Below are 17,335 nucleotides of genomic sequence, written 5' to 3'. Positions count from 1 at the left end.
AAGGACACTGAAAGCACATGTGGAAGACAAAGGGGGGAGAAGGACGCTGAAAAGAAATGGGGAAGAGAGAGTGGGGAGAAGACGCTGGCAGGGAAGAAGACAGAGATGCCAGACTATGGGGGGAGCAGAGGGAAGAAGATGGGTGCCAGACCAATTTGGAAGGGGGGAGAAAGGGGAGGCACAGTAACAGAGCAAATGGAAGACGCAGAAGGAAGAGAGACAGTGGATGGAAGGAATTGAATGAGAACATGAGGAAAGCAGAAACCAGGCAACAAAGGTAGGAAAAGAATTCTATTTCTTTTTTTTTGCTTCAGGATAAAGTAGTATATTAGTTGTGTTGATAAAAATTTATAAACATTAGAGGCTCTGGTAGAAACCCGTTTACAAAGTATGTATTCTTCCCAATTAATATTTCCAAATTAATAAAGTCTTTTTGCTTATTTGTAAATGGGTTTCTACCAGAGCCTTTAATTCAGTAGCATAATTAAATGAAATAACTATTTCTGAAGTTTATAGGAACATAGAAACAGATGGCAGATAAGGGCCACGGCCCATCAAGTCTGCCCACCCTACTGTCCCTCCCCTCCCTTTGCCCTGTGAATAGATCCCATGTGTCGATCCCATTTGGCTTTAAAATCAGGCACGCTACTAGCCTCAATCACCTGCAGTGGAAGACTATTCCAGCGATCAACCACCCTTTCAGTGAAAAAGAATTTCCTGGTGTCACCTCGTAGTTTTCCGCCTCTGATTTTCCACGGATGCCCTCTTGTTGTCGCGGGACCCCTGAAAAAGAAGATATCTTCCTCAGTCTCGATGCGGCCCGTGAGATACTTGAACGTCTCGATCATGTCCCCCCTCTCCCTGCGCTCCTCGAGTGAGTACAGCCTCAATTTGTCTAGCTGTTCCTCGTACGGGCGGGGACGGAGGGGATTCCTCGCGGGGATGGGTGGGGACGGAGGATTCCTCACGGGGACAGGTGGGGGACGGGTGGGATTCCTCACGGGGACGGGTGGGACTTTGGCGGGGACGGGTGGGATTTCTGTCCCCGCACAACTCTCTAGTCCAGACAACTGGTTTGTGTCTGTCTACAGCGGATGAAGACAGAGAAAAGAAGTAATTCCAAGTGAATCATCCCTTAAGTGTATCATGCAGCAAAGAACACTCTGGCCTAGATTCACTAACCTTCCGATCCATGTGCGATTGGAGGCAGGCCGACTGATTCACCAACCATCTTCATGCAAATGGGGATGATCGGAAGCACACCCCCAACCGACTGCATGGATTGGATTGAGTCGGGAAGAGCCCTGACAGTAGTGACAGGAGAAGCAGCCTCCTGTCACTACTGTCAGGGCTTCTGCCGGCTTTTTTTTTTTTTTTTTTTCATTTTTTTTAATGAGCCTCAAAATATCAGTCCTATAAAAAAAATAGGAAAAAACCTCCCCCTATCTGACAAAGCGCCCCTGTGCCAAAACCTTCCCCCAGGCGCACCTGACCCGACACACACAGACACCCCCCCAGCACAGCATACCCCTGGCCTGACCCAACACCTCCCCTGTACCTAAAAGTTGGGAACAGGAGGTGTGCTCAGTTCCTCCTGCTTTGTATGCTTCTAGCAGTGGGAACAGGAGGAACCACAAAGTCCTCCTGCTCCTTCTCCGCCCTGCCTGATGCGAATGTAGGCCTTAGGCCCCATCCCATTGCATCATGTGATGCATATGGAAGAGCCTAAGGCCCTGATTGGCTCAGGTGCCTCGGGCTCCTCACCCCTTGGGACTGAGCCTAAGGAAGTCCCTGGTTGGCTAAAGCAATAGCCAATCAGGGAATTCCTTAGGCTCAGTTCTAGGCAGGTATATATGACTGTCATGTGATAAGATAGCTTAGGAATCTGCTAAGTTATCATATTACAGGGCAGTCAGAGACACCTGCCTGGAAACTGCTATTGCTCAATAAGTAAAAGCCCTGTGCTCCTCTTCCAGAGGTCATAAGTTCAAATCCCAACCAGCTCCCCAGGACATATTTTAATTGTGGCATCTTGATGATCTCACAAAGAGGTCACCATTGTGCAGCTGCAAACCTCCATTTGCAATGAAGTAGAAATCATGCTAAGGTTTGTATCTGTTTTTAAGCTTTTGCAAATGAAGTTATGTATGCAATCTATATGTTTTTGTCATGTGCTTTCTTTGCTTTCAAGAATGAGCTGATTGGAGCACTGTTTAGTCAGAAAAAAAGGGTAGCTTTTTAGCAAGAAAACTAAAGCTATGTTTTTCATGTGCTGTGCTTCAGTTAATGGATCTTTTCCTCTAATTAGCAAATAACATTGCTGTTTGTCCACAAAAACAGAAGGTTTTGCATGCAATATATCTGTTTTGATGTGCCCCGTTTATGTGGTGCCTTATTAAATGTATTTTGAGCTTAATAAAGCAAAAATAAAAACCCAGAGGGCTATTTAACAGATCGCATTAAGGACATCCAAAGAGTGCCTAAGTTCCGTCCATAGAACTCAGGTCTATCTGAAGCCTAAACTGTGCTCAAAAGTAGACTTCCTTACGTTGACTATAAGACCCAGTTTTACAATTGCTGTGCAGCTTGCTAGCTCACTCTATAGTACACTGGTTAAATCTATGCCCTTCCATCCTAATGTTGCTGGTTCGAATCCCAGTCACTCTGTCTGATGGAAGAGAAATAAATAAAAGCATTAAACAAATCCAACTCTTAGGGCTCTTTTTACGAAGACGCGGAAGCGGTTTAATGTGTGTAATAGCGCACGCTAAACCGCCGGCTGCACTTCTTAAGCAGGCGGTAGTTTTCCAGCTCGCGCGGGGGTAGCACGTGATTAAAAGTTGCGTAAAAGGAGCCCCTAGTATTACAATTATAATGAAAACCAGCATAAAGTCGCCATTCTAATAACAATAATAAAATATTATAACATTAAGGACATTGTTTGGATGTCCTTTTAGGTGTCCTCATTCTCTAAAGGACACCTAAAAAGTTAGATGCCTAAACAGTGCTGAGCGCGATTCTACAAAGGATGCCTAACTTTAGACACATTTTGCAGGATCAGGGCTTTAATCTCCATTGAGCTATCTTCCCCTTTAACATAACATAAAATTTTATTTCTATACTGCAATATACTGTGAAGTTCGATTGTGGTTAACAGGAGTTAACTGAAAATCTTACATAAGAGGTAAATATACAATTACAAGTAACATAGCAGTACAAATAACAAAGGACCATGGTAAGGTCAGAGTCGAGAACAAAGGATGTAGGGAATACAAGGAGAACTGAAGAGATGAACAGAGGTAGGGTCTCTGTACAGGTATAGTTGCAAGGCAAACTGATTAACAATCTGCTCATGTCCATGAAAGTTAGGAGATTCTTTTCGCTTCCAGAAAGTAATCAGCTAGAGTCGTATCTGAAATGAAAAAGATTTACGGCCAGTGTGTCAAAGGAGGAAAAAGATCCCTTTCAGTGTTCTTTCAGTCATCCTTCATTATCTTCTTTATCTATCTGACTTTGTCTTCAATACATCTTCAGTGAAAGTTAACTATTTTGATGTTATATATTTGTGTGCCTTTTTCTTGTAGCAGAGCATCGGCTGGTATTGAAGACCATGGAGCAGCAGGAGAACAGTCAATCTTTGACTCTCCGTAACTTCTGCCTCCGCCAGCCTCATCTTACACCCTTCTTCCGTTCCCTCAAGCTTCAGACTTCCATTTGTCAACTTGAACTTTCTGGTAACTGCATTGATGATACCATGGCAGAGGAACTACTGGCCACAGTGTCTACCATGCCGAACCTGACTCTCCTCGATCTCTCATCCAATCAGATTACACATGAGGGTCTGAAGAAGCTCTGTCCGGTAGCAGGAATTTCCAGTGAAAACATTTTTAAGGTGTGTTTTGTATCAGACTTTGTAAAGACTTGGATAATTTAAGGCCAGTCATGTCCAAGTTGAAGGTAATTGTATGATTCTGAATTCTCAGAAGAGTGATATTGTATTTTTAGCATGTTGTCATTTTTGTTTTGATGCCTGTAATTTGGGCATTTCAAAAAAGCAACGAATTAAGTTCAAAAAAATAAATTACACAACTAATTGGTGATATCTTTAGCATGGTAACAGTTTGTTACATATACACAGGAATCTGTACGTTAGCTGTTGATTCCCACTAGCTGTGAATCTGCAGAAGGGTGTCACTTTAAGACTTTGAACTTCTCTCCTTATGCAGTGGAGATCAGCTCCGTCTTCAGTTTTTCATTTTACAAGCTAACTTGGAAGGTGCGTTCTGATCTGTTCTGCTTCATTTTGTTGTTTTCGGTTATTTTCAGATAGACATTGGTTCCTCTGTTCTGTGGGCAGGTTCATCTGTCCTTCCCTAAACGTCTGGCACTGCTTTGTTACGTCGGCTATGTACGGATTCCTGTGTATAAGTAACACAATGGAAGATTAGGTTCTTACCTGGATAATCTTGTTTCTGTTAATATACACAGTAGGTTGTACGGCGCACCCTGTGCAGACTTTTTATTCATCTGATATCTGCCTCGAATGTTACCAGTGTTCATCTCAGGACCTCTTCTACTATATCTAAAGTTAAGCAGAGACATTGCTACAGGGACATGGGGCCCCTATTCCCTATCCCCTTTGGAGTGTTCTTTAGCTCCTACTAGTTGCACTTAGCAGGTTAGATCCTTATGGTTATGCAGTCTATAAATTGATTTTGGGTTTTTTTAATGTTATGCATAATTTGTTGTTCCGTGTTTATTTCTTAAATATTAATCATTTTTCTTTTTCATAAGTTACAGAGTGAAACAGTGTGTTTGTTGCCAGGGAATCGCCCTTTTCCCTTCCTTCTGTTTCAGTGGAGTTCGATTGCTTTGGTACCAACTGAAGAGGGAGCTGTTCTCCACTGCAGACAAGGAAGAGTTCAGAGTCTTAAAGTGACACTCATCTGCAGATTCGCAACTGGTGGGAATCAATAGCTAACATACGGACTCCTGTGTATATGTAACTGAAGCTGTTACCATGCTAAAGATACCTTCAACAAACAAACAAACAAGGCGGTATAGAAGGATTTTAATAAACATAAACATTATCCAGGTAAGAACCTAATCTTTCAATATGATGGCAGATAAAGACCAGCATGGCGTATCCAGTGTCCAGAAAGGTGTCTAGAGTTGTACCTGCTCATTCTGCAATTCTGGATTTCTAGCAACCCTATCCTGGTGCATTGTGGGATCTGCACCACTGGTCCCCATTGACTCTTTCCAAGGCCTTGTGCAGAGCTCAGTCTCCCACCAAAGCAACCGTTGTTGGACTTTACTTTGATGTTTTTAATGAATGTAATTGTTTGGTTGTATCGACATCTCGCTTGCCTCTTTTGGGTTTTAGATTTGACAGTTCATATACATAAGAGCTACCATACTGGAACAGACCACAGGTCCGTCGAATCCAGTATCCTGTTTCCAACAATGGGCTGTTTCTATTATAAAGTCACTATTGATCAAGCTCCACAATATTTGACCAATTCATTTGTCTTTTCAACTCGGATAAATCCAAGAAAAACTCATGCTTTATTTGTTTTCCCTTCAGTTAGTGGATGCAAGTACAAAATTTCATGAGCGACAACTTTCTTTTCAAGTTGTATTGCATGATAGTGACTTTAAGAATCTGTTCCTAACCTCTTACTCTTATCTTCAATTTAGAAAGCAGTTGAAAACTCATCCTTTCAAAAAATTCATAGGCAACTAATTCTTTAACTATTTCATCCTGTACGTATTACTAATCTTTTGTAAATCGCATTGAACTACTTGGTTATGCGGTCTAGAAACTGATTTATCGTATTGTATCGACCAACCCAGGTCACAAGTACCTGGCAAGATCCCAAAAGAGTAAGACAAATTTTATGCTGCTTATCCTAGGAATAAGCAGTGGATTTTCCACATCCATCTTAATAATGGCTTATGGACTTCTCTTTTATTCAAACCTTTTTGTAACCCCTAACTAACTGCTTTCACCACATTTTCCAGCAACAAATTGCAGGGTTTAATTACACATCAAGTGAAGAAATATTTTCTCTGCTATTTCTATCCAGGTTAGATAAATAGATAACATAAGTTTTTGAATCCTTACTTTCTTCTCTGATTTCACTAACAATTTTGTTTGTGTTTGCTGCTGGCTGAGGATCCTGGAAGGCATTTAACCTTTTCTATCCCAGGGTTCGTAGATCGCCCGGAGTAGAGGCAACCTCTTATCTATTAAAGCCAAACAGAGAAAATATAGGGAAGCTTGATACTTTCTAAAGCGAAATATTTAAAACATTTCAGCAGTTTACTAACAGATCGCATTATAGGAAGGCATAAAACAAGTTAGAATCTGTTCTCTTTTGGAGAAAGCAAGACAACGTAAGAACTAGTTGTTTTTTAATACACTTCCAACAAAATCACAACCACTAAGCAATACAGGTAGAGACACTTGTAGTTAGCAGCAAATCTAAAATCAGACAGCGCAATATAGAAAAAAAAATAGCCAGAAATAACTTACCAGTTTGTGTAGTGTACACCTATAGTGTAGTGCTGAAAACAAACAAAAATCCAACAGATCTGCAGTAACAAAGACAATCAAACAAAGACAAAAAAACAAAACAAAGACTGCAGAAGTGATGTACAAGATGTTAGAACTTTATTGAGATCAATAAAAACATTGTAGCACTATAGGCAAACCAAATTGCAGAAGCGATGTACAAGGTGTTAGGACTATCAAGATCAATAAAAAGTTGTAGCCCAAAGATTGGTTCACTAAAGTAAAAAACCATGGATCAGACACGGTCTGTGTTTTGAAAAACTCCTTCCTCCGGGGTCCAAGATCTTGTATTACTCCTCCTTACTTATAGGACTCAATCTTCCTCTTATTGTTCTTTTCATTTTTCTCTTTTTTTTATTTTTTTTAATTAATTTATTTTCTTTTTTTAATTCAATCTTCCTTTTTCACTCTTTGCCCTCCCCTAATATGTTACCCATATGTCTTCTTTCTACTTTAATTATTGTAGTTCACCCCCCTTTCCTTTTGTGTCTGTATTGAATCTTGTATGTATATATTATTTGGTAATAAATTGTTGTAGTCCTTCCCCTATTTTAATCTGTAATACGCTTTGAAATATTTGGCAATGCGTACACATCAAATTTTAATAAAACTTGAAAGGACATGAACCAAATGGGATGCAACATTATGAAGAAAATCGGGCTGAGTAATACAAGATCTTGGACCCCTGGACCCCTGAGGAAGGAGTTTTTTGAAACACGGACTGTGTTGTGTCCATGGTTGTTTGTTTTTTGTTTTTTACTTTAGTGAACCAATCTTTGGGCTACAACTTTTTATTGATCTTGATAGTCCCAACATCTTGTAAATCGCTTCTGCAGTTTGGTTTGCCTATAGTGTAGGGCACCAAGCATGTGACACAGTTTCAAGCCAGCCTTTCCCCCTGTTTGCTCTGCCATTGTTAACAATGGGAAAGGTAACTTTTAAATTTGTATTTGAAGACTAGAAGTTAGCACTTCTCTTGTATTTGAGGTTCTGATATAGATTCTGTTTGCTTTCAGAATTTGGAAGAGCTGAATCTAAGTATTAATCCACTGGGCGATTCCTGCTCACAGTTCTTGGCTTCCCTCATTAAGTCCTGTCCCGTCCTGAGCACACTGAAGCTACAGGCCTGTGGACTGACTGCAAAGTTTCTTCAACATTACCGTCTCCTGTTGGCTGATGCCCTCAAAGGTAAGAGAGGGCTGATCAAATTCTAGCTCTGCCAATCACTTGTCAGATGGACATGCAGTGTATTGTTTATCCCAGGACAAGCAGGCAGCCTATATGGGTGGCATCATCGACGGAGCCCGGATGTGGAAGCCTCGCAAGCAGACTTGCTTGAAGAATCTAGAAGTTTCAAGTTGACCACACTGCGCATGCGCAAGTGCCTTCCCGCCCAGCGTAGGGGGCGTCTCCTCAGTTCTCAGTTTTCTGTGGAGCCGAGAAGTCCGACTTTGACTCTCTGCGTTTAACTTTTTCACTTCGTGCCTTCTCTACACCACGGTTTGTGATTTTTTCTTCACAAATCGCTGTTTTTTCCTTTATTTATTTTATAAAAAAAAAATTTATTTCTTCCGTTCGGCTGCCGGGGCAGGCCGCCGCAGCCCAGCGGCTTCGATTTTGCGGCGGCTATTTTTCCACCTATGTCCCGTCCAGCAATGGGCTTCAAGAAGTATAGCCAGTGCGATTTCCCTCACAGACCCACACCGTTGGTGCCTTAAGTGCCTTGGGCCGGACCATCATTAAGGAAGGATACACTCTTCATTTCACTCAGGTTCCACCAGAGCTTCCTCCAAGAGAGTATCCTTCCAATCCATCCCAGACTGCCCTTCTTCAGGAAGCTCAAGCTCTGCTTCGTCTCTATGCCATCGAGCCAGTTCTGTTACTTCCTTGTTCCGAAGAAGACGGGCGATCTGCGGCCCATTCTGGATCTCAGGGCTCTCAACCAATTTTTGGTTAAAGAAAAATTTTGAATGTTGTCCCTGGCATTCCTTTAGCTCCTTCTTGAGCAGAACGACTGGTTATGCTCTCTGGATCTCAAGGAGGCCTACACTCATATTCCCATCCATCCGGCCTCCTGTCAATATCTCAGATTTCGGGTGGGGAATCTGCATTATCAATACAGAGTGATGCCCTTTGGCATCGCTTCATCTCCCAGAGTGTTCACCAAGTGCCTGGTAGTGGTAGCAGCAGCTCTAAGGAACCATGGTCTTCAGGTATTTCCCTACCTCGACGACTGGCTCATCAAAGATTCAACATCTCAGGGGGTTATTGTAGCGACCCAACGACTACCTGGTTCCTAAAAAGTTTGGGATTCAAAATCAACTTTCCCAAATCCCAACTTCAGCCCTCACAGAATCTACAATTCATCGGAGCTCTTCTGGATACTATCCAACTCAGAGCATTCCTTCCACAACAACGTCTGGAAGCTCCTCTTCAACTCTGTCAAACAGTGTCTTCCCGCTCTTCCATCTCAGCAAGACACATGATGGTACTCCTAAATCACATGGCCTCCACAGTACACGTGACTCCTTTTGCCAGACTTCACCTCAGAATTCCTCAGTGGACCCTGGCATCTCAATGGACGCAGGGTTGCGACCTGCTTTTTCGACACATACTAGTCACTCCTTCATTGAAGCAGTCTCTCCGTTGGTGGATGCTCTCTTCCAATCTCTCCAGAGGCTTGCTGTTTCAAACGCCCCCCCCATCAGAAGGTCCTCACGACAGATTCTTCGACCTACGCTTGGGGCGCTCATCTCGATGGTCTCCATACTCAAGGCCACTGGACCAGTACGGATTGTCAGTGTCACATCAATCTGTTGGAACTCAGAGCGATCCTCAAGGCTCTTCATGCTTTTCAACATCTTCTTCACCACCAGGTAGTCCTCATTCGGACGGACAACCAAGTCGCCATGTATTATGTCAACAAACAGGTAGGGACAGGATCTGCCTCCCTTTGTCAAGAAACTCTGAAGGTTTGGGATTGGGCAATCTGCCACAACACCTTCCTCAAAGCTGTCTACATACAAGGGGCAAAGAATTGCTTGGCGGACAACTTGAGTCATTTTCTGCAACTTCACGAATGGACACTCCATTCCTCGCCTCTTCATCACATTTTTTCACAATGGGGAACACCTCAGATAGACCTCTTTGCAGCTCCCCACAACTACAAACTGCCTCAGATCTGCTCCAGGATATACTCTCCTCACCGCCTCAAGGCAGATGCTTTTCTTCTGGAATGGACGAATCTCTTCCTCTATACATTCCCTCCATTCCCAAGACTGGTCAATTTGAAGACCGATCATGCCACCATGATTCTGATTGCTCCTCGGTGGCCAAGACAACCTTGGTACTCCCTTCTACTTCAACTCAGCAGCAGGGAGCCTTACCTTCTACCAGTTTTTCCATCTCTGCTTCATCCCAACCTGCAGTCTCTACACCTGACAGCTTGGTACCTCTCAATATAACTCCTCTTCAGTTCTCTCAACCTGTAAGAGACGTTTTAGAGGCTTCTCGGAAACCTACCACTAGACAATGCTATCACCAAAAATGGACTAGATTTTCTACCTGGTGTTTTTCTCACGATAAGGAGCCTCAACTTTCCTCCTTATCTTCTGTTTTGGATTATCTTTTGCACTTATCCACTTCTGGCCTCAAGTCTACATCAATCCGAATCCATCTCAGTGCAATTGCTGCTTTCTATCAGCCTATTGATGGGAAATCCCTCTCTGCTCATCCGGTGGTTTCCAGATTCATGAATGGACTTTTCAATGTCAAACCTTGTCTCAAACCGCCTCCTGTGGTTTGGGACCTCAACGTTGTTCTTGCTCGATTGATGAAGCCTCCTTTCTAACCAATTGACAAGGCTCATCTGAAGTATCTCACTTGGAAAGTGGTGTTTCTCATTGCCCTCACTTCTGCTCACAGAGTCAGTGAACTGCAAGCTTTAGTTGCTGATCCACCTTCCATCATGACTAGGTGGTTCTCTGTACTAATCCTAAATTCCTACCTAAAGTGGTTTCAGAATTTCATCTCAACCAATCCATTGCTCTTCCAATGTTTTTTCCTAAGCCTCATTCTCATCCTGGAGAATCAGCTCTTCATACTCTGGATTGTAAACGTGCTTTGGCCTTTTATTTGGAATGCACCAAACCACATAGAACTGCTCAACTTTTTGTCTCCTTTGATCCAAACAAGTTGGGACATCCTATCTCTAAGCATACCATCTCCAACTGGATGGCTGCTTGTATCTCATTCTGCTATGCCCAGGCTGGATTACCCCTACACAGTAAAGTCACAGCCCATAAAGTCAGAGCAATGGCAGCTTCAGTAGCTTTCCTCAGATCTACGCCTATTGAGGAAATTTGCAAGGCTGCTACTTGGTCCTCGGTTCCTACTTTCACTTCTCACTATTGTCTGGATGTTTTCTCCAGACGGGATGGCCAGTTTGGCCAGACAGTATTACAATAGAGTAGAGTGGGCAGACTTGATGGGCTGTAGCCCTTTTCTGCCATCATCTTTCTATGTTTCTATGTTTCTAATATATATTCTTCTAAATTGCCAACACTCCCACCATCCCATTCTGATTAGCTTGGAGGTCACCCATATGTGAGAGTAGGCTGCCTGCTTGTCCTGGGATAAAGCACAGTTACTTACCTTAACAGGTGTTATCCAGGGACAGCAGGCATATATTCTCACAACCCACCCACCTCCCCCGGTTGGCTTCTCTGCTAGCTATCTGAACTGAGGAGACGCGCCCTGTGCTGGGCGGGAAGGCACTCGGGTATGCATGGTACGGGCAACTCAAAACTTCTAGTTTCTTCAAGCAAGTCTGCTTGCGAGGCTTCCGTATCCGGGCTCCATCGATGACATCACCCATATGTGAGAATAGCTGCCTGCTGTCCCTGGATAACATCTGTTACGGTAAGGAACTGTGCTTTCTGGTTCCTCTTCATGTCTCATTCTGGGACATCAGAGCTAAGACTCAGGCTCTGCTTGTACAGAAATCATAAAACTGCAGCAGGAGGGTCAGCAGGTTGGCCCATTTTTCTGTAGTACAAAGGTATGGGAAGGAAGAGGGCCTTGGTTTTTCTGGGAGTCAGGGATCATCCCTTGGTGTTTTTTACATACAAGTTGTCAGCCCAACCAAGAAGTGAATGACTTGGAGCCATGAAACCTACAAGTTATTCCACTCTTTTCTTGACAGTTCGCCACTCTCTTGTCTTGTCCAGGCTGAAGACCATCGGAATCTGTGACAATGCACTTTGATGGTTCTCTTCATTCCTGAACGACAGATTGCAGAGAGTTCTACTAGGAAAATCCTTATCTGAACCCAAACCACCCCATTATGGAATGCCTCAGGGAGCCAGTACTGGACATAGCGGAAAAACACCAAATCAGAATCCATTCGTTCGTAGACGACTTACAACTCTACCTCCCCCTAGGCCAGGGGTAGGCAATTCTGGTCCTCGAGAGCCGGAGCCAGGTCAGGTTTTCAGGATATTCACAATGAATATGTAGGAGATGGATTTGCAAGCACTGCCTCCTTGAGATGCAAATCTCATGCATATTTATTATGGATTTCCTGAAAACCTTACTTGGCTCCGGCTCTCGAGGACTGGAATTGCCTACCCCTGCCCTAGGCCGACACCGAGATACACAAATCAGTAATCTCCAGTCTTGCTTAACTGAAATAAAAGGGTGATACTGACCTTCATACAGATCTTGCAGGCTTAAAGAAATAAAGTATAACGTAGTCATTTTATCTTCCTTAAGTTATTCCCCTAAGGGTAGTTTTTATTCTCTCTCTCCCCTTTCCCCACATTATCCCAGGACAAGCAGGCAGGTATTCTCACTAGTGGGTGATGTCATCCGACAGAGCCCCGATACGGACGTCTCACAAGCATGTCTTGCTTGAAGAAACTTAGAAGTTTCGAGATGCCCGCACCGCGCATGCGCCAGTGCCTTCCCGCCCGATGGTCCGGGAGTGTCTCCTCAGTTCTTTTCTTTCCGCGGAGCTGAGAAGTTTTACTTCAATTCTGCGCTGACTGAATTCCCGTTTTTGCCTTCTAATTTCCGCGATTTTGGGTTTCTTTTACTCTTTATCGTGTATTTTCTTTCTTTTATTCTTTAAAAAAAAAAAAAAAAAAAAAATTTTTTCTCCCGGCGAGTCGGCCGGGTCGGCCATGTGGCTCAGGCCCAGCTCCTTCGATCTTGCGGCGGAGCTTTTTCGGCCTATGTCCCGGCCAATCACCGGTTTTAAAAAGTGTAGCAAGTGCCAGCGCGCGATTTCGTTGACGGACCCGCATCGACGCTGCCTGCAGTGTCTAGGTCCAGAACATTTCCCGAAATCGTGCCGGCCTTGTTCCATTCTTACAGCGCGGGCGTTTAAGCGGCGCTGTCTGTTGTGGGAGTCGATGTTTAAGATGGAAGCTGCTAAAGAACCTTCGGCTTCGACGTCATCGGCCGCTTCGCCTGTCCATGCGAAGCCAGCTGCTGCTCCCGCTACTCCGGGCCTTCTGAAGCCGGCTTCGTTTACTCCGGTTTCAGCCCCGAGTTCGGCGCCGGTGCCTGTCCCCGTCTCCTCGACTCAGGTACTGCCTTCCACTATTCCACCTGTGGTCATTAAGGTGCCGAAAGCTTCCAAGCAGAAGCACTTGACCATGAAGGAGCGCGAAGACCGTGCTGGGGGACCCCCTTTCGGTGCGGACCCCCCCATATCGGCTTCGCTTCGGTCCCTGCTTGAAGCTCAGTTTGTCGAGCTCATGCAAACTATGGGACCCAGGTTAATCGCCTCCATCCAGGGTGACCTCCTGGTCCCAGGGGGCGGACCGCCCCCTCCTCCTCCTCCTCGTCGATCGATCTCGTTGCTTGACGAGGAGGAGCGGCGAAGGGCGGCCGGTCCCTCGAGGCGGGCTTCCATTAGCGACATGCCTCCTTTAGAGCCCATTACGCCTCCGCGCCAACAAAGTGCTGTTCCCCCGATTGATAATCGAAGTCCTGGGCATAGTAAATCTCAGGAAGAGTTCTTCCGCACTCCATACCTGGTCTGGGCTGCATCACGTGAGGCGGCCTCCATCCTGCCCCTTTGCTCTACTGCTTCCAGTCCTATTCATTCACTGGAAGCTTCAGGGGACCTTGCGAAGTATCGCCATTCTCGCTCTCCCTCCAGGCACCGGGAGGGGCATCGATCCAGGCACTCATCTCGGCACTCCTCGCGCCATTCTGAGATTTCGCCACAGAAGAAGCTGCCACGTCTGGGATACTCTTCCTCTGATTTGTCGCCCCCGGAGGGGCCTGAGTACGAGGAACCATCTACCTCTTATTCTCCTTGTCACTCCCAAGTCTCTATGGATCCTGAGGCTTCCACTTCATCCAGTCGTTCTCGGAGGCCGGTACTGGCAGACCAGTTGTCTTTTTCTTCCTTTCTCCGTCAAATGGCAGATGACTTGGATGTTACTTTGGACACTGGGTCTCGGTATTCGAAGGAGTATCTCAACACCATGCACTTGCCTCATCCTCCTGCTGAGTCTCTTCGACTTCCTCTCCTTAAATTGCTGGATCAGACATTTATGAGATGTTTTGAGACGCCGTACTCAATTCCTGCGGTCCCGAGCAAATTGGATGCAAGATATCGCATTGTCCATCACAAGGGGTTTGAGGGGGCTCAACTCTCCCATCAATCCCTGCTGGTCGAATCCTCCCTGAAGCGTTCTCATCCCTCCCAAGTCTATGCCTCTGTGCCACCGGGACGAGAGGGCAGAACAATGGATAAGTTCGGTAGAAGAATATACCAGAACTCGATGATGGCTTCGCGAGTTCTCAATTATAATTTCTTCGTTTCTTCATATTTGGAGTTCTTCTTGCCGGTGCTCCGGAAGTTTACTCCCTTCATCGATTCTCAGGCTCGATTCGAGTTCGAGGAAGTGGTAGCCTCACTCTCCCAGCTGCGTCTTCAACTGATGCAATCCTCGTACGATGCCTTTGAACTCTCGGCACGTGCTGCCGCCTGCTCCGTGGCCATGCGTCGCTTGGCATGGCTTCGAACGATTGACATGGATCCGAACCTCCAGGACAGGCTTGCCAATGTGCCTTGTGCGGGTGCGGATCTGTTCGACGAGTCAATCGAGACTGTTACCAAAAAACTTTCAGACCATGAGAAGTCTTTCCAATCTATCCTTCGGCCTAAGCCGAAGCCTCAACAGTCTCGACCTTCTAGACCGCCCTTGATCTATCAGCGGCGCTACACTCCACGGCAGACTCCTGCTGCGAGGCAACCGGCGAAGAGACAGCCTCCCCAAAAGGCTCAGCAGAAACCCCAGACGCCGGCTGCACCGAAGGCTACTCAGCCGTTTTGACTCTATTCCAGGGAGCATAACCGACCTCGTTCTGCATCCTCCTGTTTTTCCCATCGGGGGTCGCCTCCACCATTTTTATCATCGATGGGAGGCTATTACCATCGACCTCTGGGTCCTTTCCATTGGAAGAGAAGGATACTCTCTTCAATTCCATCGGGTCCCTCCGGACCACTCTCCAAAAGAGCATCCTTCCAACTTGACGCAGACCACCCTTCTTCTTCAGGAAGTTCAGGCTTTGCTCCGGCTTCGGGCCGTCGAGCCGGTCCCGGTGGACCAGCACAACCGGGGTTTTTACTCCCGGTACTTTCTCGTCCCGAAGAAGACGGGCAACCTCCGTCCCATTCTAGACCTTCGGGTCCTCAACAAGTTCTTGGTCAAGGAGCGGTTTCGCATGCTGACCCTTGCTTCTCTATACCCCCTCCTCGAGCAGAATGACTGGTTATGCTCTCTGGATCTCAAGGAGGCCTACACGCACATTCCCATTCATCCGGCCTCCCGCAAGTTCCTCAGATTTCGGGTGGGACATCTACATCTGCAGTATCGAGTGCTTCCATTCGGTCTGTCCTCGTCTCCCAGAGTCTTCACGAAGTGTCTGGTGGTGGTGGCCGCTGCACTTCGGAACAAGGGTCTTCCGGTGTTTCCCTACCTCGACAACTGGCTCATCAAGGCCCCGTCTGCCCCAGAGGTCATTTCGGCGACCTCGGCCACGATTTGCTTCCTGCAGAATTTGGGCTTCGAGATCAACTTCCCCAAATCTCATCTACAGCCTTCCCAGTCTCTCCCCTTCATCGGGGCGGTCCTGGACACTATTCAGCTTCGAGCATTCTTTCCTCCTCAGCGCCGGGATGCTCTTCTTCATCTCTGCCAGTCTGTATCTTCTCGCCAGACCATCTCAGCGAGACACATGATGGTCCTCCTGGGCCACATGGCCTCTACAGTTCATGTGACCCCCTTTGCCAGACTCCATCTCAGGATTCCTCAGTGGACCCTGGCTTCTCAATGGGCTCAGGTGTCCGACCCATTGTCTCGACACATCGTAGTCACTCCTGCGCTTTGGCAGTCTCTACTTTGGTGGATGACCTCTTCGAATCTATCCAGAGGTTTTCTGTTTCACACTCCGCCCCACCAGAAGGTTCTCACAACCGATTCCTCGACCTATGCCTGGGGGGCTCATCTGGATGGGCTTCGCACTCAGGGATTCTGGACCAATGCGGACCGACTCCATCAGATCAATCTTCTAGAGCTCAGGGCCATCTTCTATGCTCTTCAAGCTTTTCAACATCTGCTTCACGACATGGTGGTCCTCATTCGCACAGACAATCAGGTCGCCATGTATTATGTCAACAAGCAGGGGAGCACGGGATCGGCCTCCCTCTGCCAGGAGGCTCTCAGAGTCTGGGATTGGGCGGTCCGCCCAACGCCTTCCTCAAAGCTGTCTACATTCAGGGGAAGGACAATGTCTTGGCAGACAACTTGAGTCGTCTCCTCCAGCCTCACGAATGGACTCTCCATTCCAAACCCCTTCATCAGATCTTTGCACAATGGGGGACGCCTCAGATAGACCTCTTTGCGGCTCCCCACAACTTCAAACTGCCTCAGTTTTGCTCCAGGATCTACACCCCTCTTCGCCTCGAGGCAGATGCCTTTCTACTGGATTGGAGGAATCGCTTTCTGTATGCGTTTCCTCCATTTCCTCTAATTCAAAAGACTCTGGTCAAGTTGAGATCCGACCAGGCCACCATGATTCTGATAGCTCCTCGGTGGCCCAGGCAACCTTGGTTCTCCCTTCTACTTCAACTCAGCAGCAGGGAGCCGGTCCTTCTTCCAGTGTTTCCTTCACTGCTTACTCAACATCAAGGATCACTACTTCATCCCAACCTGCAGTCTCTTCACCTGACAGCTTGGTTCCTCTCAACGTAACTCCTCACCAGTTTTCCCAGGCGGTGAGGGATGTCTTGGAGGCTTCCAGGAAGCCTGCTACTCGTCAATGCTACTCCCAGAAATGGACTAGATTTTCTTCCTGGTGTGTTTCCAATTCCAAGGAGCCTCAGCGAGCCTCCCTATCCTCTGTATTGGACTATCTTCTACACCTGTCTCAGTCTGGTCTCAAGTCTACATCTATACGAGTCCACCTGAGTGCCATTGCGGCTTTCCATCAGCCTCTACAAGGGAAACCTCTCTCTGCTCATCCTGTGGTTTCCAGATTTATGAAAGGACTTTTTCATGTCAACCCTCCTCTCAAACCTCCTCCAGTGGTTTGGGATCTCAATGTTGTCCTTTCTCTGCTTATGAAACCTCCTTTTGAGCCTCTCAACAAGGCTCCTCTTAAGTTTCTCACCTGGAAAGTGGTTTTTCTGGTGGCCCTCACATCTGCTCGCAGGGTCAGTGAGCTTCAGGCCTTGGT

At 46.2% G+C, this 17,335-nt stretch overlaps 1 protein-coding gene across 2 annotated transcripts in view; it reads left to right on the top strand.

Moving 5' to 3' along the window:
• Nucleotides 1-17,335, top strand: part of TONSL (tonsoku like, DNA repair protein) — a 176,383-nt gene that overhangs the window by 139,149 nt on the left and 19,899 nt on the right. For both annotated transcript variants that reach the window (XM_033933925.1, XM_033933924.1), the window contains exons 21-22: nt 3,585-3,892; nt 7,594-7,765. In XM_033933925.1, the coding sequence (XP_033789816.1) occupies nt 3,585-3,892; nt 7,594-7,765 (480 nt within the window). The remainder of the gene's footprint in view (nt 1-3,584; nt 3,893-7,593; nt 7,766-17,335) is intronic.

Source organism: Geotrypetes seraphini, chromosome 2, assembly GCF_902459505.1.
Source record: "Geotrypetes seraphini chromosome 2, aGeoSer1.1, whole genome shotgun sequence".
Lineage (NCBI taxonomy): Eukaryota > Metazoa > Chordata > Amphibia > Gymnophiona > Dermophiidae > Geotrypetes > Geotrypetes seraphini.
This window is presented reverse-complemented; position numbering and strand designations above follow the sequence as displayed.